The sequence below is a fragment of the Ctenopharyngodon idella genome, chromosome 15, assembly GCF_019924925.1.
Source record: "Ctenopharyngodon idella isolate HZGC_01 chromosome 15, HZGC01, whole genome shotgun sequence".
Taxonomy (NCBI): domain Eukaryota; kingdom Metazoa; phylum Chordata; class Actinopteri; order Cypriniformes; family Xenocyprididae; genus Ctenopharyngodon; species Ctenopharyngodon idella.
In genome coordinates, this window is record NC_067234.1 from 24807824 (window position 1) to 24834515 (window position 26692).

General features: G+C 36.5%; 2 protein-coding genes across 8 annotated transcripts in view; one reads left to right on the forward strand and one right to left on the reverse strand.

Moving 5' to 3' along the window:
• Window positions 1-11905, forward strand: part of synrg (synergin, gamma) — a 53795-nt gene extending 41890 nt beyond the window's left edge. For 4 of the 7 annotated variants that reach the window (XM_051861942.1, XM_051861945.1, XM_051861946.1 and 1 more), the window contains 3 exons: window positions 915-953; window positions 5238-5270; window positions 10750-11905. In XM_051861942.1, the coding sequence (XP_051717902.1) occupies window positions 915-953; window positions 5238-5270; window positions 10750-10881 (204 nt within the window). In that variant the 3' untranslated portion in view covers window positions 10882-11905. The remainder of the gene's footprint in view (window positions 1-914; window positions 954-5237; window positions 5271-10749) is intronic. The other 3 variants (XM_051861944.1, XM_051861949.1, XM_051861943.1) reach the window with 2 other exon arrangements.
• Window positions 11906-14483: 2578 nt separating this feature from the next.
• dusp14 (dual specificity phosphatase 14) lies at window positions 14484-25870 on the reverse strand. The gene is made up of 2 exons (XM_051861964.1): window positions 25621-25870; window positions 14484-16229 (listed from the first exon to the last, which is right to left on the reverse strand). The coding sequence occupies exon 2, from the start codon at window positions 16114-16116 to the stop codon at window positions 15457-15459; it is 660 nt and encodes a 219-aa protein (XP_051717924.1). The 5' UTR covers window positions 16117-16229; window positions 25621-25870; the 3' UTR covers window positions 14484-15456.
• Window positions 25871-26692: the final 822 nt, after the last annotated feature.

Below are 26692 nucleotides of genomic sequence, written 5' to 3' on the forward strand. Positions count from 1 at the left end.
CACACGCACATCTGTATACAATCATTAGCAGCACACACAAAACACAAATATATATTGTATATTAAAGGGATAGTTCACCCAAAAAGGAAAATTCTGTGATCATTTATTCACCCTCATGTTGTTCCAAACTCTTTTGACCTAATTTCTTCTGTGGAACACGAAAGCAGGAATTTTTATGTGCTGGTTGCTCTTTTCCTTACCATTGCAATGAATAGGAAGTGGAGCTTTAATGGTTCAAGATAGGATGCAAAAGCACTATAAAAGCATAATTAAAATAATAAAAATAGAAATGAAGACCTCTGTCTGTCTGTCTGTCTGTCTGTCTGTCTGTCTATCTATCTATCTATCTATCTATCACGTTTAATTTATTTTTTAGTTTTAATTTTTGCTTGTATACAGTAAGTGATTTTAAGCTTCCACTTAAACTTATTTCAGCATTTCTTTATCAATATTTATATTTTATTTCAGCTTGATTTCCTTAAAAATATTTTTAATAGTTTTAGTTTTAGTTAACAATAATAACCCTGATCTATTTTACTAAACTGGTCTGATTGATTTGTTCACGAGCCAGCTCTCTGAATTAATGATCCGGTTGCAGTGGTTATCAACTTACTGTTGAGGAAGATTGTCCATGAATAAAGATTTAAATTAATCTGCTCTGTTGTCAAAGTAATGCAATATAAAGTCATATTGGACTACTTTTATAGTGCTTTTGCTTTTATGCTGCTTTTATGGTCCTTTTTGAAGCTTGAAAGCTTCAGTTCTCATTCATTGTAATTGCATAGACAATGTTTGGGTGAACTATTGCTTTAAATTATTGAACAGATGATTGATTTAAATTGCCCATTCAGAAACAAGCAAAAAAAAAAAAAAAATCCCTCCTGACTATTTCTTTGATTTTCACAATTTTACAGACGAAAAACGAGAACACTTTTGGACGCCTGTTTAAAAGAGTAGGATTCACTGAACTGCCTCGAAACTCCAATTTGCAGCTTGTTGCAGGGGTCAGACAGACAAACCCGTGTTGTGCTGCCAAAATGACCAGAACTCACCTCTCGCCACTCATCTCCTTTCAGACTGCCAAAAACAGCTCTCAGAGGCACGCTCTGACTCATGCGTTTAAATCTACAGACGCTCGGTCAAGGCCACGCTTTCATTCAAGTAGCTTTAGGTGTTTAATTTGGCTATGAGCTCTTAGCTCCTGTTTTCTGAGCATTTACAGTAATCTTTCATGTCGAGCCTGCATTGCCTAAGCAGCCTGTAAGTCTGATTGACGGCCAAAAAGCACAAGGCAGGCGGCCAATAGGTGATGTGTTCGTCATTTTGGCACCCCGGGGTGGTGAAGAACAAATCTAAAAGTGGTATGGGTCAAATGAAATATCATATGAAAGGGAATAGTTCACACAAAAATACGATAATGTGATTTACTGACTCTCATTCACTCCAAACCCATATTTTTAGTTTTTCTTCCATGGGACACAAAAAGACATGTTTAGCAGAATGTCCAAGTTGCTCTTTTCCAGGCTATGCTGGCATGAAAACGGCATAAAAGTGTTTCATATGACTTGTGCACTATGTTTGGCTACGAGTTTGACGTCAATAAGACTATGGCTTTAAAAAGCAGCCACCTGTCAGTCAAACAGTGTGCGGTTACCAAATTGTCTTAGTTCTCGTTTTCATTACATTTTTTAACAAGTATTGACTTGGTAGCAAATTAGTTTAGACCAACATGACTGAGTAAATGATGACAGAATTAAAATTTTTGGGTGAACTATTCCTTTAATTATTTAATTCATAAGCACGATCCAATCCTGTACTGGTTTAAATGCGTAAATGTCACTTTGCCACTCGCCCCGTTAACATATAATGGCCAATCAGCTCATTAAGGTTCCTCGTCTCCCTGAAACCCTCCTGAATCTCCCTCACATTAATGTGACGGTCAAGGTTTGCTGATGTAATAGGGGGGTAAACATTGCTCGTAGTGCTCTAGATGCAATCAGGGAAGGAGGGGCTCAGAGCAGCAAGGAATCATGGGATGGATGTCTGAGGAGCAGATGCAGCTCAGCCATCAGTCACGGCGACCAAAAACACAGGTGCTAATAGATCTTCCGAACACATCCATCCCGCCGCAGATTAATAGAGCTGTTTCCGTCTGCTCCTGACATTCGATTAATATCCCGCTTTTTAATTACGTTTTTGGGGGTTTGGGTGGCAGCGTCACTGTCTGGGGGGAATGAAATCAGGGTTTTGAAGGTGGAGCTGCATCTCTGAGATGAAATCTTTGTAAAGGTGGGGGTATTGGGCTACAGGTGGGGATTTTCACTGGGGTGTGGATGATTCACTCTACTGACCTTGGGCTAGCATTCAGTTTCTGTCCCTGCCGGGGAAGGACGTGATCCTGCTGCATCTGCTAACAGGATTTGTCTGCAGGAATGGGCAACAGTGTATTAACATAGCTCTTTGCATAGATTCTTTATGCAAACTAAAATAAAATTCTATATACACTACCAGTCAAAAGTTTTGGGTTGGTAAGTTTTATTTATTTATTTATTTAATGTTTTTAAAATAAGTCTGTTTTGCTTACCACAAAGGCTGCATTTAATATTTAAAAAATACAGTTAAAAACCATAATATCTGAAATTTTATATATATAATATTATTAATATTATTATTATTATTATTATTATTTCAAATAACTGTTTTCTATTTTAATATATTTTAAAATGTAATTTTTTACCTGTGATGGCAAAGCTGAATTTTCAGCATCATTACTCCAGTCTTCAGTGTCACATGATCCTTCAGAAATCATTCTAATATGCTGATTTGGTGCTCAAAAAACATTTTCTGATTCTTATCAATTTAGAAAACGGTTACGCTGCTTAATACTTTTTTAAAAACCGTGATGCGTATTTTTTTAGGAGTCTTTAATGAAAGGTTTTGCCATAGCAAAAAAATTTATAATGTTACAAAAGAATGTTTCTGTCACTTTTGTTCAATTCAATGCATCCTTGCTGAGTGTTATTTGTGTACTAATTTCTTAAAAAAAAAAAAACGTACTGATCCCAAACTTTTGAATGGTAGTGTAAATATTAGTTAAATTTTACAATTATTTTACATTTATATCATAAACTATTATCTTAAAAATAGGCTCAGCCAGAAACTTATTTTATAAGACTTATAAAATATTAAAAGATTTTTTCAAATATTTTACAAGACTTTTATTTGCTAAAGTTAACCACTTTTTAGCTGTTCGGCTTGCTTTTCCAATGTAGCTCGCTAACACAAGTCAAGTTGTGATCTCTTTAAAGGTTTTTGCAACACTAGCATCACCAAATTGAACTGCAAATATAATGATAGTTATCCATCAGGTTTCCCTAACAAACTAATCGGTTTCCTGCAAAATATCTCATTACACGTAGTCCCACCATTTGTTGAGCTAGATGCATCAGACCACTCCAACAAACAGTGTTTAGAAAGCATCCCAGTGTTTACATGCTTCAGAAAGTCAACCTGCGAATGGCTACTTATAATTGAATTTTGGCTTAGAAGTGTTTAGATTATATGCTTTGTGTCTAGAATTTAGTATGGCTAAAGGCCAGAATACACTACATGACTTTTGCTCAATTTTTTCCCCGATTTGCAGTCTGGATAAGTCTCCTGTACATCCATGTTTGTTGTGAATTTGTTGTGTTTGAAATGATTTGAAAGTCTGGTATTGTATGATCCTCAGTCGTTTAGTGTATGATGTCCAGTTTTTCTCTGTAATCATTTACAAAGTCGGCAACTGTTCAGATTTTAAAAGTCATGTAGTGTATTCCAGCCTTAAATGTCACGCTAATACAGCATCCTATTAAAAGCCCTAACTCTGTGAGGTGGGCATCCATGCTAAAATTAGAATAGATGCCAGGTTATTTAATTCAAGCACCTGTAGCACAGCTGGCTGCACCTAATGTGAAAAAAATAACAAGTAGCAGTTGAAAGGAAGCCATCAGGATTAGCTTGTATTTGAGGTGTATCTACTGAAGCAGAGTCATCCATTAGATTAGCCCAACATACCTTCTATATTATGCCATACAGGAGCCGTCTCAAATGTAGTAAGAATCCTGGCAGAGTGGCACATTTTTAATATGTTTGTTTTCAGAAACAGTAGCTCATTGATTTTTGATCTCTATGCTTTTTTATTATGCATTATCGACTCACAAAATACATATAGGTAATTAAAAACCATGTAAGCAAATCATGTAAGCAGTCTTTTGTTGTTTTGAACATCCTCCCATGACATGGCTAGCATAGAAACAAGCTAGTTAGTACCCTTGCTGCTAATTAAATGGAAATCTTGCACAAAAAACCAAGCAACCTGTTAGTTTTGCATTTTGCCACAGTCTTGGAAAAGTTTTGGTCACTACTTGTATAGTGAATTGACATCTTAAGTTATTTTCATGCTGCTCTAAAATATTTAATTGAATGTTTAATATTTAAATGTGTATTCACCTTACCGTTGAAACGTTTGGGGTCAGCATGATTTTTTCTTTAATGAAAAATTAATACTTCTATTCAGCAAGGATGCATTAAATTAATCAAAAATGACAGTAAAGACAATGTTACAGAAGTATTTCAAATAAATGTCAAAGAATACTAATAAAAAAAAAAAAAAAATGGTTTCCACAAAAATATGAAGCTGCATAAGTGTTTTAAACATTGATAATAATAATAATGAATGTTTCTTGAGCAGCAAATCAGCATATTAGAATGATTTCTGAAGGATCATGTGACACTGAAGATTGGAGAAATTATGCTGAAAATTCAGCTCTACTATCACAGGAATAAATTACTGTTTTAAAATGTAATTTTAAATTGTAATATTTCACAAAATTTCTGTTTTTACTGTATTTTTGATCAAGTAAATGCAGCCTTGGTGAGCATGAGACTTATTTAAGAAAACATTTTAGAAAGTGGTAGTATATGTATTTTCGGTGCTCAGCACAACCCCTATTAATGGTACAAAGCTATTTTTGATGATAGTTAGGAACTCTAGTTTTCATGTCCACAGTTGCCCTTTCTTGTCTTGTACTGTAGCTAATTTACAATATGCTTCCGCCTTTACATGGACACCTTCTTCCACTGTGGGTTCTCTGGTGATGTAGTTTTGTTCATTAGCACAAAAAAAAAAACAAAAGGGGAGAGAAGAAAAAAGCTCTATACTAACGCTGATGCTGACTTGTTTATGCTACTTGCAGGCACTGACAAAAGACAGTCGCTCCAAATTAAGGGTAAATATTCTACTGTTTTTCTCAAAGCTTCGCTTTAGTGAATGTAGGTTAAAGCCGAAGTGTCCCTCACTGTCCTTCAGACTTTATTGTAAGAAGCGTTGTCATCTTGGCAGGTAGGATGTACTCTGTGTTTGCAATCAGATAGTAATTAACCTTTCTGCCAGCTAAACAAGGTCAGTTGAATTAGGATGACCTTTTCAGCAATTCTGAGCCACCTGTTCATCTGCAGCAGGCTGAGAGGAGAGCGCTTGTGCAGCAGCTGCCGTACCTCTGTGCACCACACACATACACACGTATATACCGTGGGATCAGCCGTTTCATCACACAGTATTGTTCAGATGTCCACTCAGACACGCTCATCTCTGTACTTATTACAGCAAGGAAAGGCAGAAAGTGAGAGAGAATGTACAAGTGCATCAGAGAGACAAACAGATGGTATATAATGTATCTTTTGCTATGGCTTGGTGTTCCCAACTATTAGACAATACTGTGATAAAATACAGTGGGGTTTAGAATTGAGACCATTAGTGAAAATGCGTGTGAAAATTTTGTGTAATTTGTATAATTCTTATTTTTATTACAAATATGTCATAATTCATTTTATAATTGAATAATACTGATTAAATGAATTATTTTGCAATTTAATAATAGAAATTAAAGAAATATATATATATATATATATATATATATATATATATATATATAAATACAGTATATGCAGTATGCATGTATATACAGTATATATGTGACCTTGGAACACAAAACCAGTCATAAGGGTAAATTTTTTGAAATTGAGATTTATACAACCTCTGAAAGCTGAATAAATAAGCTTCCATTGATGTATGGTTTGTTATGATAGGACAATATTTGGACGAGATACAATTATTTGACAATCTGAATCTGAGGGTGCAAAAAAAATCTAAATATTGAGAAAATCGCCTTTAAAGTTGTCCAAATGAAGTCTTTAGCAACGCATGTTACTTACAAAAATAAATTTTTGATATATTTATGGTAGGAAATTTACAAAATATCTTAATGGAACATGATCTTTACGTATTATCCTAATGATTTTTGGCATAAAAGAAAAATCAATAATTTTGACCCATACAATGTATTGTTGGCTATTGCTACAAATATACCCGTGCGACTTATGACTGGTTTTGTGGTCCAGGGTCACATATATGTACTGTATATCTGTATATATGTACTGTATATATACTGCATGTATACTTGAATTTAGAAAGGAGCGCACAAATTTGCTTATTTGATTAGTAGCCTAGAAATAGAATAGCATTTTATTTATTTTATGACGGTGTTCCTTTGCTTTTAAAGCCTCTAGGTCCATTCAAAATGTGGGATTCAAATGTAATTTAGCCTGGTCTTAGACTTGGACCTCACTCTGCCATTTAAAACATGGCAATGCAATGTCGTAATTATATATCATATAATTATCATAATTCAGCAGGTGTGTAGAAGTGATTCAGACCCCCCTGAAAATGACGTTGTCAGATTTTGCACTTTCTGCCTCTGAGTAAAAATTAAAAAAAAAGTGTTTCTCACAATTGCGATTTTATAGCTCATAGTGTGACTATTTCTAATTTTAAACTCTCACAATTAAAGTCGGAATTATGAGAAATAGTGTCATTTGCGAGATATTAAGTTACGCTGTGAGATATAAATTCTCAGTTGTGAGAAATGGTCACAATTATGAGAAATGGTGTCATTTGCGAGAAATAAAGTCGCAATTACGTGAAATAGTTGCAATTACGAGAAATATAGTTGCAATTACGAGAAATAGTGTCATTTACGAGAAATAAAGTTGCGATAACGAGAAATGAAGCCGCAATTACGTGAAATAGTTGCAATTACGAGAAATAGTCATAATTGTGAGAAATACTGTCATTTGCAAGATGTAAAGTCACACTGTGAGATATAAATTCTCAGTTGCGAGAAATGGTCGGAATTATGAGAAATAGTGTCATTTGCGAGAAATAGTCGCAATAACGAGAAATAGTTGCAATTACGAGAAAGTCGCAATTATGAGAAATAGTGTCATTTGTGAGAAATAGTTGTGATAACGAGAAATGAAGCCGCAATTACGTGAAATATTTGCAATTATGAGAAATAGTCACAAATGTGAGAAATAGTGTCATTTTCGAGAAATAGTCGCAATTACAAGAAATGAAGCCGCAATTACGTGTAGTTGCAATTACGAGAAATAGTCGCAATTTTGAGAAATAGTGTCATTTGCGAGATGTAAAGTTACACTGTGAGATATAAATTCTCAGTTGCGAGAAATTGTCGCAATTATGAGAAAGTGTAATTTGCGAGAAATAAAGTCGCAATAATGAGAAATGAAGCCGCAATTACGAGAAATAGTTGCAGTTATGAGAAATAGTTTCATTCGCGAGATATAGTCGCAATTGCGAGAAAAAAGGTCACAGTTATGAGATATGCACTCTTAAAAATAAAGGTTCCAAAAGGGGGTTTTCACAGCAATGCCATAGAAGAACCATTTTTGGTTTCCCAAAAGAACCTTTCAGTGAACAGTTCTTAAAAGAACCATTTCTTATTAGTGTGAAGAACATTCTAAAAATCTAAAGAACCTTTTTTGACTATTAAGAACCATTTGTGGAATGGAAAGATTCCATGGATGTTAAAGGTTCTTCATGGAACCATAGATGCTAATAAAGAACCTTTATCTTTAAGTGTCATTTGGAGATACAAAGTTGCAATTACAAGAAATAAGGTCGCAGTTATGAGAAATAGTGTAATTTGCGAGATATGTCACACTGTGAGATACAAAGTGGTAATTATGAGAAAGTTGCAATTGTTAGATTTAAAGTCACATTTAGAAAAAAAGGAACTTGTGACTTCTTGAGATGGATACAGACTTCCAAATAGAACTGTAACATAGGAATGTGCACAAGTAAAAACAAATGATCGGCACAAGATACAAATATCGAGATCCCCCTCTTGATTTTCATTTTCATTTTTAACAAACATCCAGAGAATATAAAAGAGAATATAAAATAAATTGTGTTTGAAATGGAGTGTGTGCATGCATAGTATCAGTGTGGGAGGGCATGATTCACAACATGAGTCATTTCTCCTTCCAGCATCAGCTCTTATTTTTCATAGGAGCTTCATTCTGCATAACATCCATATCATCACTGCCTTATCACAAATGCAAGACTACAGCTGTGACTTTCAGAATGAAAGTACACTCGCACGCTGCACATCGATATATTGAGTGAAGTTCACTGGGTTCTTGTTTCGCTTCTCTATATATAGGACTTATGTGGGAGGATTGCACACTTTTCTCTATTGATCCTACAAATTATGTCAGTACACCGTTGAGCTGTTGTCTCTTTTATGGAATGTGGTGATATGCCACCCTGCAGTCAGATATATAACTAGTTAAATGTGCTGTCTAACATTTTACAGACGCAGGTTGTAGTACTTGTTGAGTGAAGTTGGAAGTAATCTTCTGGGTTTAAAACAGTTTGAGCTCTAATTGGCAGCATGTGTGACATGCTGTGAGTTTCCACAAGGTAATTTGACGTCCCTTTAGAAACGAACTAAAGTAGGTTATATTTGTTAAGTTGCTTATATGAATTCTTCCATGCAGAAATTTGCATATGGGCAGTGTTTTTTTTAGTATCATTCATATACTGTACTATTATAGTTTAATATTTTTGAATTACATTTAATTTTTCCATTTTTCATTTTAAAGTTGCTTTTGTCATTTTTATTTGTTTTTTCTTTTAGTTTTTGTAAATACATCTATATAGTTTGTAAGTTTTAGTTATTATTAATAGTTAGTCATTTTAATACTTGAACTAAATGAAAATGAGAAATGTTGCATTGGCAACAAGCTGAAATAAACATTAAAGGGGTGGTTCACTGTTTTTTTTTTTCTAGGCTTGATTGTGTTTATGGGGCGCAGTTTAACATGTCTTAATGCTTCGTTTTTTAAAAAAACACTGTATTTTTCATATATTTTACCTTTATTCTACACCGCTGTTTCCCTTCTCCTAAAAACGCTCTGTAGAGTTCCTGGTTCTATGAAGCCCCTCCCTCAGAAATACGCAATGGACTGAGATTGGTTAGCTGGCCCTGTGTATTGTAATTCGCTCTGGTTGTCACGATTCACGTTGTCCGGAAACACCACGCCCCTTACCATTACGGGCAAACGTCGCATGTGCTTCGGTCAAAGTCCAGTCTTTGCTTGGGTGGAAATGTAAATAATGGCGTCTATATTGCCGTATCAATTTGAGCCCGAATCAGACCCAGATAGCAGTAATGATGAAGAGGGTCAAGCAGAGACTCTGCAAGCACGGCTTTTAATGGACGTTTATGAATGTTAAGTATTTTTGTTTGTATTTGTGTCAATACCGATATATAGCTGATATTAAAATTCAATGCCATTTAGCCCAAATAAATTAAAAATGAAATAATAAAACACAAAAAAATAAAAATCAGTTGTTTAAATTGGTACAAGTGAATTTAGGGTCCATTTACACTACACCAATTTCAACTAAAAACGTAAACTTTTTATGCGTTTTGGCCATTCATTTACACGACAATGTTTTGGGGGCCTGAAAAACTACAAAAATTTGTGAAAGCGGTGACGTTATGCACATGTGTATTATGTGTTCAAGTCTATAGGCGTGTAGTGTTTCATTACAAAGTGACATCGCCAACTACTGGCGTGGCATGAATAATACAGCTTATTTTAGTTGTTTATGCAGATCCTTTTGAACAGGGATCGTTTTGACAATGGTGTCGCCTGTACGTGAAAGAAAAACTTTTCCGTTTTTAGTACATCGTTGTCATGTTAACTTACCCTTAGCCATCACAACATTAAATGTACAGTATTGATATTCATTTTGAGATTTTCTAAAGATTACATTTAATAGTGTTATTAAATTGTTTTTAAAGATGACTTTTAATTAGATGTTAGATGACCACAAAGCCAAAATCTAATTATGAAAATGGGTTGAAATGAGCATGAAAATTTAAATACAGTTCAATTTCACCTGATATCAAATATGATAGCCGATAACTGATATGATACCGATATATTGGATAAAAAAAAAAAAGCTTAATTTGTTTTGAATCTGAAATATTCTTTTAAAACCACCTTAAAAACTTATACCCCTGGTTTCATAGACAAGGCTTAAGCTAGTCCCAGACTAAAATGCATGTTTGAGCTGTTTTAACTGAAAGCAACTTGCACTGACATATCTTAAAATATGTCACTGCCATTGTTTTGTCTTAAGATGCGCACCAGTAATGTTTTTTTGTTTGTTTTTCTAAGGCACGTTTATAAATTGAACTAAGACCTACTCCTGGCTTAATCTAAGCCCTGTCTGTGAAACCAGGCCAAAATCCTAGTAGTTCAACCCCAACCTGTCCCTATCATCAAGTCAGACTTTATCCTATAAAATAATTTTTCTGACCTTTTCTTCTGCAGGCCTTTAATTCGGAGACGGACAACTTCAAGCTCATGTATGGAGGTCACCAGTACCACGCCAGCTGTGCTAACTTCTGGATTAACTGCGTGGAACCCAAACCGCCGGGTCTCATCCTGCCCGACCTGCTCTAGAACCGAGCGCAGCGCTGAAACCTGAGCCGCTGCCTGAAGGATCATGGGAGTCAATTTAACTGTTAACGCTGTTTGCCTTTGAACCGGTACAGCTCTTGCCACTTGAAATTGGGACGCAACTGTCTAGATCTGCCATTGTCTGTAGGAAGATCAGATAAAAGATGTACTACTGAATAATAGATTATTTAAAATATTGTAAATGTGTCTACCTTTTTGGATCTGTCTCTGTAATGTACAGAAGTGTCTGGTTGGCTGATTCTTTGCTGTTGATTTCTCTACCGTGTGAAGTAAATACTGCAGAGGTGTTCTGCATGTTACGAATATCAGACTTGTAATATAAAATCCATAAAACAATAAAGGGAAAATATTTGAAAGCATCATTAACGTGTAACAGATATTACTGAAATAAGAGAGAAACATTTAGACATTGGTATTTTCTTTTATTTGTCATTGTTTTCTGTTTTCGTTGTGCTGGAACACAAGTCACTTTAGTAGTGGGTCTGGAAACTGTCCTTGAATGCTTGTGAGTTTCTGAGAATCTTTTCTAAAGCATCAAGCTTGGGAGCCCTTCTTAAATGTTTTGATGTTTTAGTGTTCCGAATTTAGATGTGATGCTTTCAAAGGACTTTGTTGTGTGACGCTTTGAAGGAAATTCAAAAGTCTGGGGATGTAAGAAGTACAAAGTCAAGCCTTTTCCTCCTTCCAACTCAAACAGAATGACCCTAAACTTTCATAATGATTTAATTTCTTTTCATTGAGGCAGTATTAATGAATTGATGAGGATACAAAAGAGATTAAACGGTTTTGTGTATATGATGGTCATTGTTAGTGTTTTACTGAGCTCTTAATGGTCTTTTAATGGTCTTTATCGTCATTGTATCATGAATCAAGTTCAACTCATTAATTCTACTTCATTTATGAGTCTTTTCTACTAAAATTATCCTGTGCATCCTTTTATGTCTGTGTTTCTGTTAGTACTTGAAGCCAGTAAGGGCAAATTAAATATTTGAATGTTAATATCAAATGTGAAATTTCTGTGTCCCACATTTGAGTGATTACTCTGCGTTTCTGTAAAGCCAGACTTTATCTGTTCGGTCCCTGTATGAGGGCCAGATAGTGACAGTTCCCTCACACTGAATCAGCACTAATAGCTGTCATTCACAGCAATATTTCCTTGGCAACAGTTTCCAAGGATACAGGACTTTGAATTTGTAAGATTGTCAGAAGACATCATGATTTAGTCCCAGACTGCATACAGAAGATGAGGAGTGAGTTCTTTAAATCAACTTTTCCACATTGCTCATTTCACATCAAATCCCTGTTAAAATTTTAAAACTGTTTTAAAATATGGATTTAACTAGCTTGTAATTCTTAAGCTGTTTTGACACTGTTAGCTGTCAAAATACAGCTTTAAAAAAAGGGTAGATAATGGTCTATACTTGTCTTTATACACACGTGACTAATAAACTTTATCCACATTGTCTTCGCTGAACAACAGGGATTAGCTTTACAGAGACTTCCTGCTCTATGTTAATCCAGAAATTCTACAACACTTTGGAAGATTTAATGCACAGGAAGTGAGATGAAATTCTGTTCCATGCTCCAAAAGAATTTGTAGAAATGCCAAAGAAAAATTTGAGTTCCTCAATGAACCTTTCAGTAAAAAAATTAAAATTCTGTCAATTACTCACCTTGTTGTTCCACACCCATGAGACGTTTGTTCATCTTCAGAACACTAAGATATTTTTGATAAAATCCGATGGCTCAGTGAGGCCTGCATCGCTAGCAATAACATTCCCTTTTTACCCATAAAGCTACTAAAAACATATTTAAAACAGTTCATGTGACTACAGTGGTTCAACTTTAATATTATAAAGCGACAAGAATGCTTTTTGTGTGGCAAAAATAAAATAGCGACTTTATTCCACAATCTAGTGAAGGGCGATTTCAAAACACTGCTTCATAAAGCTTCAAAGCTTTACGAATCTTTTGTTTTGAATCAGTGGTTCAGAGTAACAAAATCACATGATTTCAGTAAACAAGGCTTCGTTACGTCATAAGTGTTTTGAAACTTCAATAGTTCGCGTGACTGGCAGTTTGATACGCGCTCCGAACCACTGATTCAAAACAAATGATTCGTAAACATTCGAAGCTTCATGAAGCAGTGTTTTGAAATCGCCCATCACTAGATATTGTTGAATAAAGTCGCTATTTTGTTATTTTTGCCGCACAAAAAGTATTCTAGTGGCTTTATAATACTAAGGTTGAACCACTGTAGTCACATGAACTGTTTTAAATATGTTTTTATTAGCTTTCTGGACATTGAAAAAGGGAGTGTTATTTCTGGCAATGCAGGCCTGAGCCGTCAGATTTTATCAAAAATATCTTAATTTGTATTCTGAAGATGAACGAAGGGTCTTACGGGTGTGGAACGACATGAGGGTGAGTAATTAATGACAGAAATTACATTTTTGGGTGAACTAACCCTTTAAGCCTCCTATTGCATCTTAGGCAGCCATGGCCTAATGATTAAAGAGTCGGACTTGTAAGGTTGCCAGTTCGATTCTCAATACTGGCAGGAAAAATGTAGGTGGGGGAGTGAATGAATAGCGCTCTCTTCCACCCTCAATACCCACAAACCCCTTGAGTAAGGCACCTAACGCCCAATTGCTCCCCGGGAGCTGCATTTTTGTCAAAGACTACATCTAGATCGGATTCAGAATGATGATCAAAACACAGATGGAGTAGATCGAGTCCATCAACACCCCCAATGCTTGCACAGTGCTATACCTCGTCCTGGGTCGACATTTCATTTAGTAACGCTATAGGCAGTTTTGATTTACATGCTGTTTAATGTTTGATGATTGCGTTATTTTACATATGCATCTGCTACATAGGCTATCGCTTGTTTCTGCTTCTTCGTCGCCTCTGTTTTGATTGGGAGATTCTGTACTCTTTCAGAAGATGCGTAATAGCGCCCCCTACCATAAAGAAAGTCGTGAAAGCCAGAAAATTCCGTCGATGGCAGGGAAAAAGTTAAAGAGTGTAAGCCTGCCATTTATTAAAGGGTTAGTTCACCCAAAAATGAAAATTCTGTCATTAATTACTCACCCTCATGTCGTTCCACACCCGTAAGACCTTCGCTCATCTTCGGAACACAAATTAAGATATTTTTGATGAAATCCGAAAGGTATATGACTTGACAGCAATATATTCACCACTTTCAAGGTCCAGAAAGGTATTAAAGACATCGTTAAAAAAGTTGACGTGACTGCAGTGGTTCAACCTTAATGTTATAATAAACAAGAATACTTTTTGTATTCTGCAGTCACGTCGACGAAGATGAAGGTCTTACGGGTGTGGAATGATTTGAGAGTGAGTAATTAATGACGGAATTTTCTTTTTTGAGCGAACTAACCCTTTAAACCTTTAAACAATAGTCTGTTCATCAGTCATATACAGTATACAGTAGGGATATATTACTTTATTATTAGGTAAAACTATGTAGTGTTGCTGTAATTTGTACATATTACAGATGTAGATATTAAAAATGGTTAAAAAGAAACCCTGTAACGAACCCTGAAAAAAACACAAGAAATGCATTCAAATATTACACCCTTTATTCATTTCATCACACTAATTAAATCTGAACTCTTTTACATGAATTCAGTTATTTTTAACATGAATTAGTAAAAGCTTTGCTAGGAGTTCTCTGATGGATGTCCTTCGGTTATAATTACTGCCGCACTGCAGAAAACATTTTAAATAAACATCTTGAGTTAAAATTAAAAACTGAGTAGAATTGCAAAAAGACCAAATAGACAAAATATAATTCATTGAAAAAAATTACTTGCCTGTGACTGTCATATTTATTGTTCTGCTTCTTGAGAAACACCCTAAACCTTTCAAAATGCAACTTTTGTATTTGCAATGACGTTACAAATCCCAACACAGGGTTCATGGTATGCTCAATAAATTTTTTTTTTCTTTTAATATACACAAATAGTTTACAAATTTGTTAAACTTTGTAGCTTCTTTCTTTTAAACTCTTCATAAAACCTTCCAAAACTTTTATCTTTGTATTTTTATTTATTTATTTATTTTTTAACTATTTTTTCTGCACGTTTAAATACACCTTGGAATATAATAGATTTTTAATATTTATATATATTATATAATTTTCAAATGCTACTAGAAATCAAGATCAGACTGCTGCCTCTCAACAACGACAGCCAAAAGTGAAACAACATCCTCACAATATTATGTTTGGTAAGTCTTAACCAAGGACTGAATTTCTGATTCTCAGTACTACACTTGGTTCCCAAAGTGCCCCAAAAACCGTTATCATCACCAAGATTAATTTCAGCATTCAAGGATGAATTATCACTCCTGACCTCATAAAATATGGAGTCAAAGTGACTTCTTCCCTTTTAAAAATGGACATAAGCACTCCCGTCTCGCTTTATACTCTAGCAGAAGGGACACGTGGACGTACGGAAAGAGCCCGGAAGACAATGAAGTCAAAGATGGGTTATCGGACCCGTCCTCTACGCTTGAACCATACAAACCCCTACTTCACAAGCCCCAGTAAGGTGCCAAGTTCCTGCGGTCCCTCTCGTACACGTCAGGAATGACACCGTATGGCGTCTGGATCATTTTCACAGAGTTCCTGCCAAACAGTTTCCTCTCATACTCAATGAGTTGTCGCCAGAACCCGCCGTTAGGACGAATGACGGGTCGGCGAGCCTTGACCCAGGCATGAGCCTCAGCCAGGGAAACTCTGTGGTACTTCATGAGGTAGGCCAAACAAAGCGAGGCGGAGCGGCTCACCCCAGCCGCACAGTGCACCAGCACGGCTCCCCGTTTGCGGCCCACACTGTGGATCTTATCAGCCACACTGTCAAAATAAAGTGAGATTGGCGAATGAGGCATGTCAGCCAGTGGCACTTTCATATACTCCATGTGTGGCCAGTTGAAGTTGGGCAGCTCAATGGTGGCGTTCACCACACAGGTAATCCCTTTGGACAGGAGAAGGCTGCGGTTGGATGCCACATTCCCCCGGCCAAGGAACAGGGAAGGAGTGATCTGGGCGATGCCCCCCAACATGCTGTTGGTCTCTGGCACCAGTCGGGGGATGGCCGTGGGCACCACTGAACCGCGGTGATGGTGGTTGTGGTTATGGTGGTGGTGATGGTGATCTTGGTGGTGGAAGAACCCCTGACTTCGGGAACCCATAGAGGAGCGGAGACAGGAGACAGAGAAATAGAAACCTTGAGGTGGCGCCAGGGTGTCTTTCAGTTCTCCTTGGTCATCTCAAAGTGAACGATGAGATCATACATTGGGTGCACCTAAAACAAACCAAGAGCAAAACAAGTCAGTTTGCTTGGAATAACAAGTAGTCCAATCTCTTGAACAAGTGCCTTGCAATGTATACATTGTGTGTCCATTGCAGGTTATGAACCTACAACCTTCTGGTTAGTCATTAACTATAAGCACACAATCAGATTTATTAAAGGGTTAGTTCACCCAAAAATGAAAATTCTGTCATTAATTACCCTCATATCGTTTCACACCCGTAGGACCTTCGTTCATCTTCGGAACGCAAATTAAGATATTTTTGATGAAATCCGAGCGGTATATGACTCGTCCATAGACAGCAATATAATCAATACTTTTAAGGTCCAGAAAGGTACTAAAGACATCGTTAAAACAGTTGACGTGACTGCAGTGGTTCAACCTTAATTTTATGAAGCGACAAGAATATTTTTTGCGCGTAAAATCAAAACAAAAATAACAACTTTATTCTACAATATCTTCTCTTCCCTGTCATCCTTATGCAGGTGACGCAATAAGCACAGTGAATGCTTCCGTCTTTACGTCCGAATGCCGGCTCAGTATTGGCCAAAGCTGATCACGTGAGCAGCAAGACGCATGTGTGTGATGCTGACGCAGGAGCTGTCCAATAATGAGTCGGCGTTCTGACATAGAACCTGGAAGCGCTGGATGTAGACAACATATGAGAATGACACAGAAGAGAAGATATTGTTGAATAAAGTCTTTATTTTTGTTTTGTTTTTGCGCACAAAAAGTATTTTCGTCCCTTCGTAAAATTAAAGTTGAACCACTGCAGTCACCTCGACGGTTCTTTCTGGACCTTGCAAGTGGTGGTTAAATTGCTGTCTAAGGATGACATATACCTCTCGGATTTCATTAAAAACATTTTAGGTCTTACGGGTGTGGAACGACATGAGGGTGAGTAATTAATGACAGAATTTTAATTTTTGGGTGAACTAACCCTTTAACCTAAATTCCATGGATTTTAATCTTACATCAAAAGTAAGAGTAAAGTAACATATAGATTTATAAAAGAAAAAATTGACATGAAAATGTTCTTATGTGTACATCTAATAAAAAAAAAGCATGTGTTTGAACTTTTTGCACTCATGTATAACAGTAATTAAAATAATCCAACATTATTAAAATTTTAAGATAAATATATTCACAATATGCATTAATATTAATGTATACATTCTGTACTGTATGTGGTCATTAGGTTTTAGGTCATTGTATGCATGTCTTTATAAATTAGGCCCCAGAACTTTAACCACTCTGCCACGGAAACAAGTACTGTATGTCCATTTTAAATTGAGGACCCTTTTAGAGTCCAGAGAGGTGTTTTACAAGAGTTGATGACTGAAGCTTCCTCATTGATGGTAAAACAACATTAGCATGGCCGAATGCTAGTTTAATGGACTTAATTACTGTATGTACCCAGCAGATGTGCCCCTCTGTCAGACTCACGTCCCTTGAGCTGTGCATGAGAGTGTGGGGGCCATACGGAGCAAGTGTTTACTGGAGCCTGGAGGACCCTTATTAATCAAACCAAGAACAAGGCTTGAAACCTGTTATAAGCGAATACACTGTGTCTGGCAGTAAGCTTGATGTATCGCACAGAACAAGAGGGCAGCCCAGTGCCTCCGTATTCTTGCTGAAAAATAGATTTTGGAAAGTTCAGTTAAAAATAGAGTTCCAAAATTTGCTCTGACAATGATTCAATTGAATAATTCTTTACTAAAAAAAAATCCATGCATTATGAAACTTTCAATTTGGTCATGGTTTGGCTCAACCAAGATATTTTGCAGACATCTAATGACATCTAAGACATCAATAAGCCAAGAAGTTGTGGTTTACAGTGATTTTAGAAAAGCTGAAGGGCATTGTTAGGCACAAGGTGGAGTGGAAAATCACTGCAATCCACAGCTTCATGGACTTGCTGCCTTTATAAAAAGGTTACCACATGTTGCACATACCTGGCAAGGTTTCATAAAATAAACACAAAGCAACAAAAATGTAATAATTTATTGATAACAAATAGCAGAAAGGTTGCCAAGAATCATACAGAAGGCTTGGCACAGTAATACTATTGAAATGAAGTGACAAGTGTGTTTATAGAGTATTTTACAACCGCTTCAAACACGACTCAATCATAATCAAGGACCAGGACTAGCCGTTTTATAACTTCCCCTTTATAATGAATGCATAAAATGTATTGTAATTCGGCTTTATTCTGCACTTCAAAAAAAACAAAAAAACAAAAGAAGTTGAATTTTAAAAACAATCCATTTTTTTCTTTTTTCTTTTTTGAAGCCAAAGTTAATTAACTGCTAGCTAACCTTTGTGTTGTGATAGCAAGTCCAAGGTTATCCAACTTTTTCGCCACAGATAATTTTTTTTATTCCCATCACATTATACCAAAATCTTCTTGAAGGTTGATTCAAGGCCATGATCAAATCTGTATTCAGGTATATGCAATAAATGTTTTAACATGAATGAAAAAGTTTCATTTTTCAAGATGTCTTGTCAAATGTGCCCCTAACTGAAGAATCATCCATTTATGAACGCAAAGAATATTACTACAATCGTATCATTATAATTAAGTAGTATCATTATAATTGATGCACTAATAATTGTCTTTGTCAGATTGATGCATGCATTTTTACATCCTGAGTAAAAAGACTTAAAATCAGTGTCCCTATCACACACTAACAATATATAAAATTACTTCAAAATGCACTAGAACTAGTACTTCCAAAATTTCTATTATGACTAGGGGATTTAACCAACAAACGTTTCATTGTGATCGGAGTAAAGGCAAAGTTTCATGGCTGAAAAAGTCTTTGTCTTCTGAAAATGTGACTAAAACACACAGCTGAAGGTTGTGTTTTGTACCCGATAGCTCAATGTTCTCGGGTAACATGATCATTTAGTTGTCAATTTTGGCCCTCAGAAGCCCCTGTGGATTCCAAGTGTGCTTTAATCTGCATCCTCCAATTTCTTGTGGCCGAGTCGCTGGCAGGCATGAAAAACTACTGAGTGTAAAGCATCTGTTTTTGCTGCCTACCTTTCATACATCAGCGTGTTTTATTGAAGGACACACGGTCTACTCGTGGCTTGTGTGCTGCCCATCACGCCTGAGGGCTCTATAACATTCATATACTCTGACCTTTATTAGTATGCCACAAATATCAAACCAATCATGTTAAATAAGAATTACATTACGGTAGTTCCCCACCGTTTGTGGAGCTACAGATGGATTGATGCTTTAAAGGGTTAGTTCACCCAAAAATGAAAATTATGTCATTAATTATTCACCCTCATGTCATTCTACATCTGTAAGACCTTCGTTCATCTTTGGAAAACAAATTAAGATATTTTTGATGAAATCTGATGGCTCAGTGAGGCCTCTATTGCCAGCAAGATTATTAACACTTTCAGATGCCCAGAAAGCTACTAAAGACATATTTAAAACAGTTCATGTGACTACAGTGGTTCATCCTTAATGTTATGAAGCAACGAGAATACTTTTTGTGTGCCAAAAAACAAAATAACGACTTTATTCAACAAAATCTAGTGATGGCCGATTTTAAAACACTGCTTCAAAGCTTTACGAATCTTTTGTTTCAAATCAACAGATTTTACTAACTTCCAACTTTACTAACCAATCTCTGTGGAAAAATAAAATAATGATGCTGCCATCTTCCTAAAGTCATTTTTACACCCCTCTAATTTGGCTCCAAATCTCAGGTGAAAATTGTCATTTTGACCCCCCCTCCACAAAATAGTGGATTACTCAGTAAATATACATCTGTGACATTTAATATTTTGGCTTTCATCACTATTTATGTTTGTCTTTCTACAAAAAAAAAATTAACAAAATCAAAAATTTGAGTCGGGGACCTCTGGATGATTTGACACGGAATGACCCTATATATATTATTGCCTTATTTTTAGTTGATATATTTGTAATGTAATAATTAATTGCATTAAATTAACACATTAAATTGACAGCCCTATAGTATTCCTGAAATGCACTGTGAAATGCACACAGTGGCAAAAGGACCAGCAATTTACGGCAGTGTCCTTGTGCCCAGTAGTCTGCTACTGTGTTTGCATTAATAAAAACCCATCTGCCCCAGTTTGTGCTGGCTGTCTCCCTGAGCCTTCCTCTACATCAATGAAAAACAGCCCGTCTGCATTCTCATGGGACTCTGATCGCAATAACATCTACAGTCTCTACCATCCTTTCAAACGGGGCACAAAATCTCTCTCTCTGGCTGTCACTCATTTCTCACACTGAAATCACTGAGTTTGGATGGCACGTGTGGTGCCCCACAAACTCTTCTTCACAGCTTGTGGGCTTGTTAACACAAAAGGGCAGTCAGTGTCATTGTGACTAAGTGTTCTTGGGTAAATTGGTGTGCGATCCGCCTGGCTTAAAGGAACAGCTGACCCAAAAGCTGTAGCTTTCAAATCAAAGGCCTATGTAAATAATAAAAAAGACTTTGACTTTTATTATCGAACTCGGGTTTGAACTGATATGGCAAAACTGACAACACCACAGTTAGCGTAGTTACAGTAGTGTTTACAGCACCTCAAGAAGCCTTCAGAGCTGATACTCACTGGTTATGCTAACGGCCATTACATTTCCGAAGCACACTCTAAGCGGGAGCCCAATCACATCAGATGGGGTCGGCTGACCGATCAGAGCAGACTGCGCTTTTCAGAAGGAGGGTTTTAAAGAAACTGAAACTAAAACAGAGCGTTCAGACAGAGGGTGAAAAAAGGTGTGGCAACAATGTAAATTCTAAGAAAAATTAGTTTTTTGAATATTAAAGGGGACCTATTATGCCCCTTTTCACAAGATGTAATATAAGTCTCTGGTGTCCCCAGAATGTGTCTGTGAAGTTTCAGCTCAAAGTACCCCACAGATAATTTATTATAGCTTGTCAAATTTGCCCCTATTTGATTGTGTAAGCAAAAACATGCCATTTTTGTGTGTGTCCCTTTAAATGCAAATGAGCTGTTGCTCCCGGCCCCCTTTCCAGAAGAGTGCCGAGCTTTATCAGCTCACGCATTGGTTGCTCAACAACAACAAAGCTGGAGAATGTCACGCAGCAAAATTACGATTGTCAGTAACAGTGTTCAGCCTTACATTGTTCAAACCAGAGTCGAACACTGATGGAGAGACTCAGGAACAATTTTAGAATGCAACTGGACTTTTCTAAATGGTTAGTGGATAAATGTATGTAGTTGCTGTGGTGTTGATTCAACTCATCGACTAGCATGTGCCATGGATGCCCACTATACATAGCGTACCTGTTTGCCAAACAGAGCCATACGGCTAGAGCTGCACGATTCCGGATAAGTGAGAATCATGATTTTTCTCCCACGATTCTGAATATACAACCAAACAAAATAACATGTAATTTACTAGAGGTTCTGACAAAATATAAATTGCTGACTCTAATTGCTGGAAAATGTTTGAATGAATTATTTAAAAAATGGTTTTGAATAAATTCAATGACTCACTTGTTTCATTGCTGGATGAATCAGTGTTTTTGAACGAATCTTTTGATTGAACGGTTCAGTGACAAATACAATTTTTAACAGTCAGTTGTCGCCACCTAGTGGAATTAGATGTAATTGATACAACCGTTATTTGACGTGCCAAGTTCGTTTCGAAAGGTAGATTGCTCTATTTTGATCGCTATCGTAGACATCGTGTTTAAAAACTAACTTAAAACTTATATCTCAGTACTTCTGTGATAATGTGAATATTTGTAACACAGAAATAACTAATGTGTGATTCAAAACGGCTCTCTCTGGCTCTGGCAGCACGAACACAGATTTGAACGTTCTGGTATGATTTTGTCAAAGGTTTAACAGACGCGGGTGAATCGTTGTCATTAATAAAGTAGGATCGCGTGGGTGCTTGAATCGAGATCGCGATCTTTTTACGATTTTTACTTTTTACAGGCTAACGTTTATGATTGCTATCAAATGCTGAATGGTCTAATATTTTTTCCAATATATCGTTCGGACAGCAACGCAGGGTCAACTTGCAGGCTGTCTAAGCTAATGAGACTCTAAACGGTGTTCTGTGCTCGTCTGTGCAGCCATGACAGAACAGTTAGCATGCTTTGCTCGAACTTTTGCCATGGCGTTAGAAACGGTAGGCTACACCGTTTTCGCATGCAAAAACAAAATGGCGACGTAGGAGGAAACGTGCAGATTAAGGGGCAGTAATATTATAATAAGATCCCCTTCCTGTGTCACAAAGGGAGCGAAATCTGAGCGGCTTGTTTTTTTCACATGCTTGCAGAGAAAGGCTTACCTAAACAAAGATTTGTTTTTTGTTTTTTTTTCCAAGTTTTCTGGGTTGGTAGATCCACCGAGACCCGATTTTAGCACTTAAAGATGGAAAAAGTCAGATTTTCATGAAATGTCCCCTTTAAATGATGTAAATGTATTCTAGCAGACCCCATAAACAAAATTTTGAAATTGTAAATGAGCATAATAGGACCCCTTTAAGAACTATAGTGGAGAGGAAGATTTCTTTTTTTTTTTTTTTTTTTTTTTTTAATAAAGCATAAAGAAACAAAACTGTGAACGAAATTGCTGATAATACAATGCTATCAGATATGTACAATAACAATTGTAGAAAAAAACATTGCGATGTCCAGAAATCAATTTTAACAGTACATTGAGAACTCATGTTTAATGTGATAGTTTCATAATACAATTTATTGTTAGTTCCTAGATTCTTCAATTTAGGGAATAAATACATAGATCCGCAATAAATATTTGAATTCCTTAGTGGTCTATGGTAGAATTTTTATTAACAGTATCAAAGGTTGCGTGTTCTAATCTGCCCTCACATAGTGAAGACTGTGTGCACAAGCACAAAGAGAACGTAAACCCCGCCTACTTTTTAATTTGATTGGCCATCTTAATCATTTTGACATTGACGAGCGTTCTTAGACCGCTAAGGCAGACCAGACTAAAAATGTAACTTTTAAACCTTTTTGTCATCCTAACAACATGCAGAGTGCTGTAATGAAGTGCAGCTGAGCAGTGCAATGATTTCAAATATTGGGGGGGACGATTTGGCCATTTCTAATTATTGGGGGGGGACTTGTCCCCCTCAATGTCTATGGTGGTTACAGCCCTGGGTTAAAAGATTAATTTCTGGTGCCGTGACCCATGACTACTGTAGATGTTGATGAATAAAGGCTTGATATAAAAGAGCAAAGAGCTTAGCAAAGACCTCAGCAGCCCAAAATGCTGATAGAGTCAAAGGACTCACTGCTGACTATCACAGCTATTTATACAAGTGAGTGAGTGGAGAAGTGGGAAGAGAAGAAAGAGAGCTGTATGCACTGCTTTTTGCTGAATGCATTGCTTCTAAACATAAAGCATATAGTTGTAGGAATATGAAAGTGTTGTCATCACAGTCTCACATCATTCCAAATCCCTATGACTTGATTTTTTTCAAGTCTTCTGTATAACGCCAAGGAAGAGATTTTGAAAAACTATACAAAAACAACAGAAAATGACCTGGAGCTGTCAAGCTTCAAAAAAGAACAAATATACATAAAAGATATTCATATGACTCAATACGAAAGTCACTCTGCAGTGGTTCGCAAATATCATTTCCATTTCTGTATTTTCAAATTTGCAGCATCATATTTGGGTATGAGACACAAATGTATGAAAAAACAACAACAAGATATCTTCTTTTGTCTTCCATGGTGAAAAGAAAGTCATACAGGTAGCAACTAGCAAATTAATTGCAACTATTCCTTTAAAGATAAATGTGTGCTTCTTGTATTTTATTATCACAATGTCTATGAAAAGGCACTAAAAATCCATCACCCTGTACATTACAAGTAAATTAGAAGCTCTACTCAATCATGAATTAATGTCTTCACTGGGTGCCAAGCAATTTTGCTACAAAAGCAGTAATTCATTTTCTCCACCTGTGGAGTGGCGTGAACACATATTCATGGCATGACTGTAATGGGCTGCTATGTCAACCTCATACGCACACATACAGGCACTCATCACTCAGTATGTGCCTCTGGATCTGCCAACACTTGTGCACATCACAGATTCAGTGCCGCAGGTCTCGGATGCTGTGTGTGGAAATTCTCCCAGAGTCTGATTCCACCTCCGCAAGCATTAATGGGAATGAGAGACACCTGCTGAGAAACTCGAGCCCCAAAATGGCAGCCCTTCTTCCACACCAAATGTGGAAAACAGGAAACTAAACCTGAGCTGTGTTTACTCTACCAGCTTAATCTTGTCAATGGCCTAATGAAACAATCCATGCTCATTCAACAAGTGGCTCCAACCTAAAGAATTAGTGACATTTCAGATGCAAACATTTTAAAGATTTCAATTTATCTGAATCACAAGATTACTGAATATTAATTTTACACAATATATATAACAGTTTGTTTCAAAATACCAATTAAAAAAATTATTTGTTCACAAATCAGGCTATAGCTCGTTTATAGCCTCCACGTGTTGTAAAACATGTATTTGGACATGTGAACTTGTGTAGGCATATTCAATTTTATCCTAAAGGTGTGAATGTTTGAGGGAAGTCTTAGAAATCTGTAGGCTTCTGAGATGTCAAAGGTGTTTTTAAAGCGAGTTTCTGGAGTGCACTTAGGCTATTTGTTAGAATGAACAACATGGTTGTTGGAAAATATTCATTAAAGAAAGATGACTGAACGCTGAACCTAAGCGATGATAATAATATGTAAGTCAACACTGAGGTGAAATGAACAGGTTAATGTCAGTGAATTAGATCGTATTTTGTTGCATTGAGCGCCTCATGTCTGACTCAGTCACGCACACCAACCTGTTCTATCAATGGCATCCATGACATATTTTCAAAAAAAAAAAAAAAAAAAAACATTTGAATGCGAAAAACCTGTTCTATCAATGGCATCCATTACATATTTTCAAAAAACATTTGAATAGCCTACAAAATATCTGCAACTGATACGACGGCGAACCTGTTGGCTGCTCAATTTTCAAGAAAATGAGTATAGTTCAAACTCTAGTGACGGAAAATTATTGAAGCATCATCGCGAACATGGCAAAAACATCGCGGAAAAATACAACTATTCCCCTTCACGCACGCGAACTGTTTGTGTTCACTTTGCGCGCGTTATTGGAACGAGCATGTTCTTTTCTTTTATTAAAAAGAGAAAACGCATAACGTGTGTCGGACAAACACACTTGTAAACACGTTACATTTCCTAGATATAACGACATAAAATATCACGAAAGCGACATATTTAGTACACTGTTGCATCAACATCAGCTTAGACTCTGTTTAACAAGATTACTCATGTTCCTCTGACCCAAAGAACAGACTTAACTTACCTCACACACAAAACATTGTCCTCTGAAATTATACACGGGTTACACATTCACTTGATGTACATCTATCTCTATCACGCAAATAAGCTGATATTTCGGGAATATTCCGTAAAATCTGACAACTCCACGCGCTTCCCCGTGATGGAGATGAGCGCGCGCGCGTATCTATGGTGCGAATGACAACAGGAAATTTTCTATTGGGAAAACATACGCTTAAAGAGCACAGAAGCGCCTCCCCCGTCCAACACTACAGCCAGTCAGTACTCATACTGACACATCACGATCCACACTCAGCTACAAATATGACAAGACATTCTCAGCAACAAACATCATGTGGATATGATAAACATAACGCCACTATAATAAATTTAAAGAGCCTCTGGCGCATCATATTTATGAGGGTGGTGCATATACAGGTCATCTTACTGGAGTTCAGAATATTATCTCTATATTAAAATCATTTAGTAATTACTGTTGGATTAATTGTATTTGTAGACCAGTTGCCAGTAGTTTAGAAGCTGTTTGCCACTATGGGACTAAACTAGAAACCACTTAAAAGATAAAAAGCAAGCATTATGGACTGTACACTTCTCAGATAAAACTCGATCTCTTAATGTCAAATTATAAAGACCTTTAAAGGAATAGTTAACGCAGTCATTACACAATAACTGTCATTATTTACTCACCCACATGTTGTTCAATACTTAATATTTTCCTTGGAATTAACATAAAACGAGTAATTTCTGTGGAAATATATACCTGATAAAACATGCCTGACAACCCATCACTCAGATGAGATCAACTAATAGCAAACCACAACCATCCAATCAATTCCCCACAGACAAAATCAAGTCCCGTCCTACATTTTTCTTGTTCAAGGAGCTGTTTCATTTGGATATATGTTACAATAGGGAAAAAAGACTATCACAACTTCCTTTTCATGTCAACTTTAAAGGGTTAGTTCACCCAAGAATGAAATTTCTGTCATTAAGTACTCACCCTCATGTCGTCCCAAACCCGTAAGACCTTCGTTCATTTTTCGGAGCACAAATTAAGATATTTTTGATGAAATTTG

Excerpts from the sequence above, each read along its gene's own strand:
- dusp14 (XM_051861964.1), bottom strand. The coding sequence starts at position 16,116 with ATGGGTTCCCGAAGTCAGGGGTTCTTCCACCACCAAGATCACCATCAC.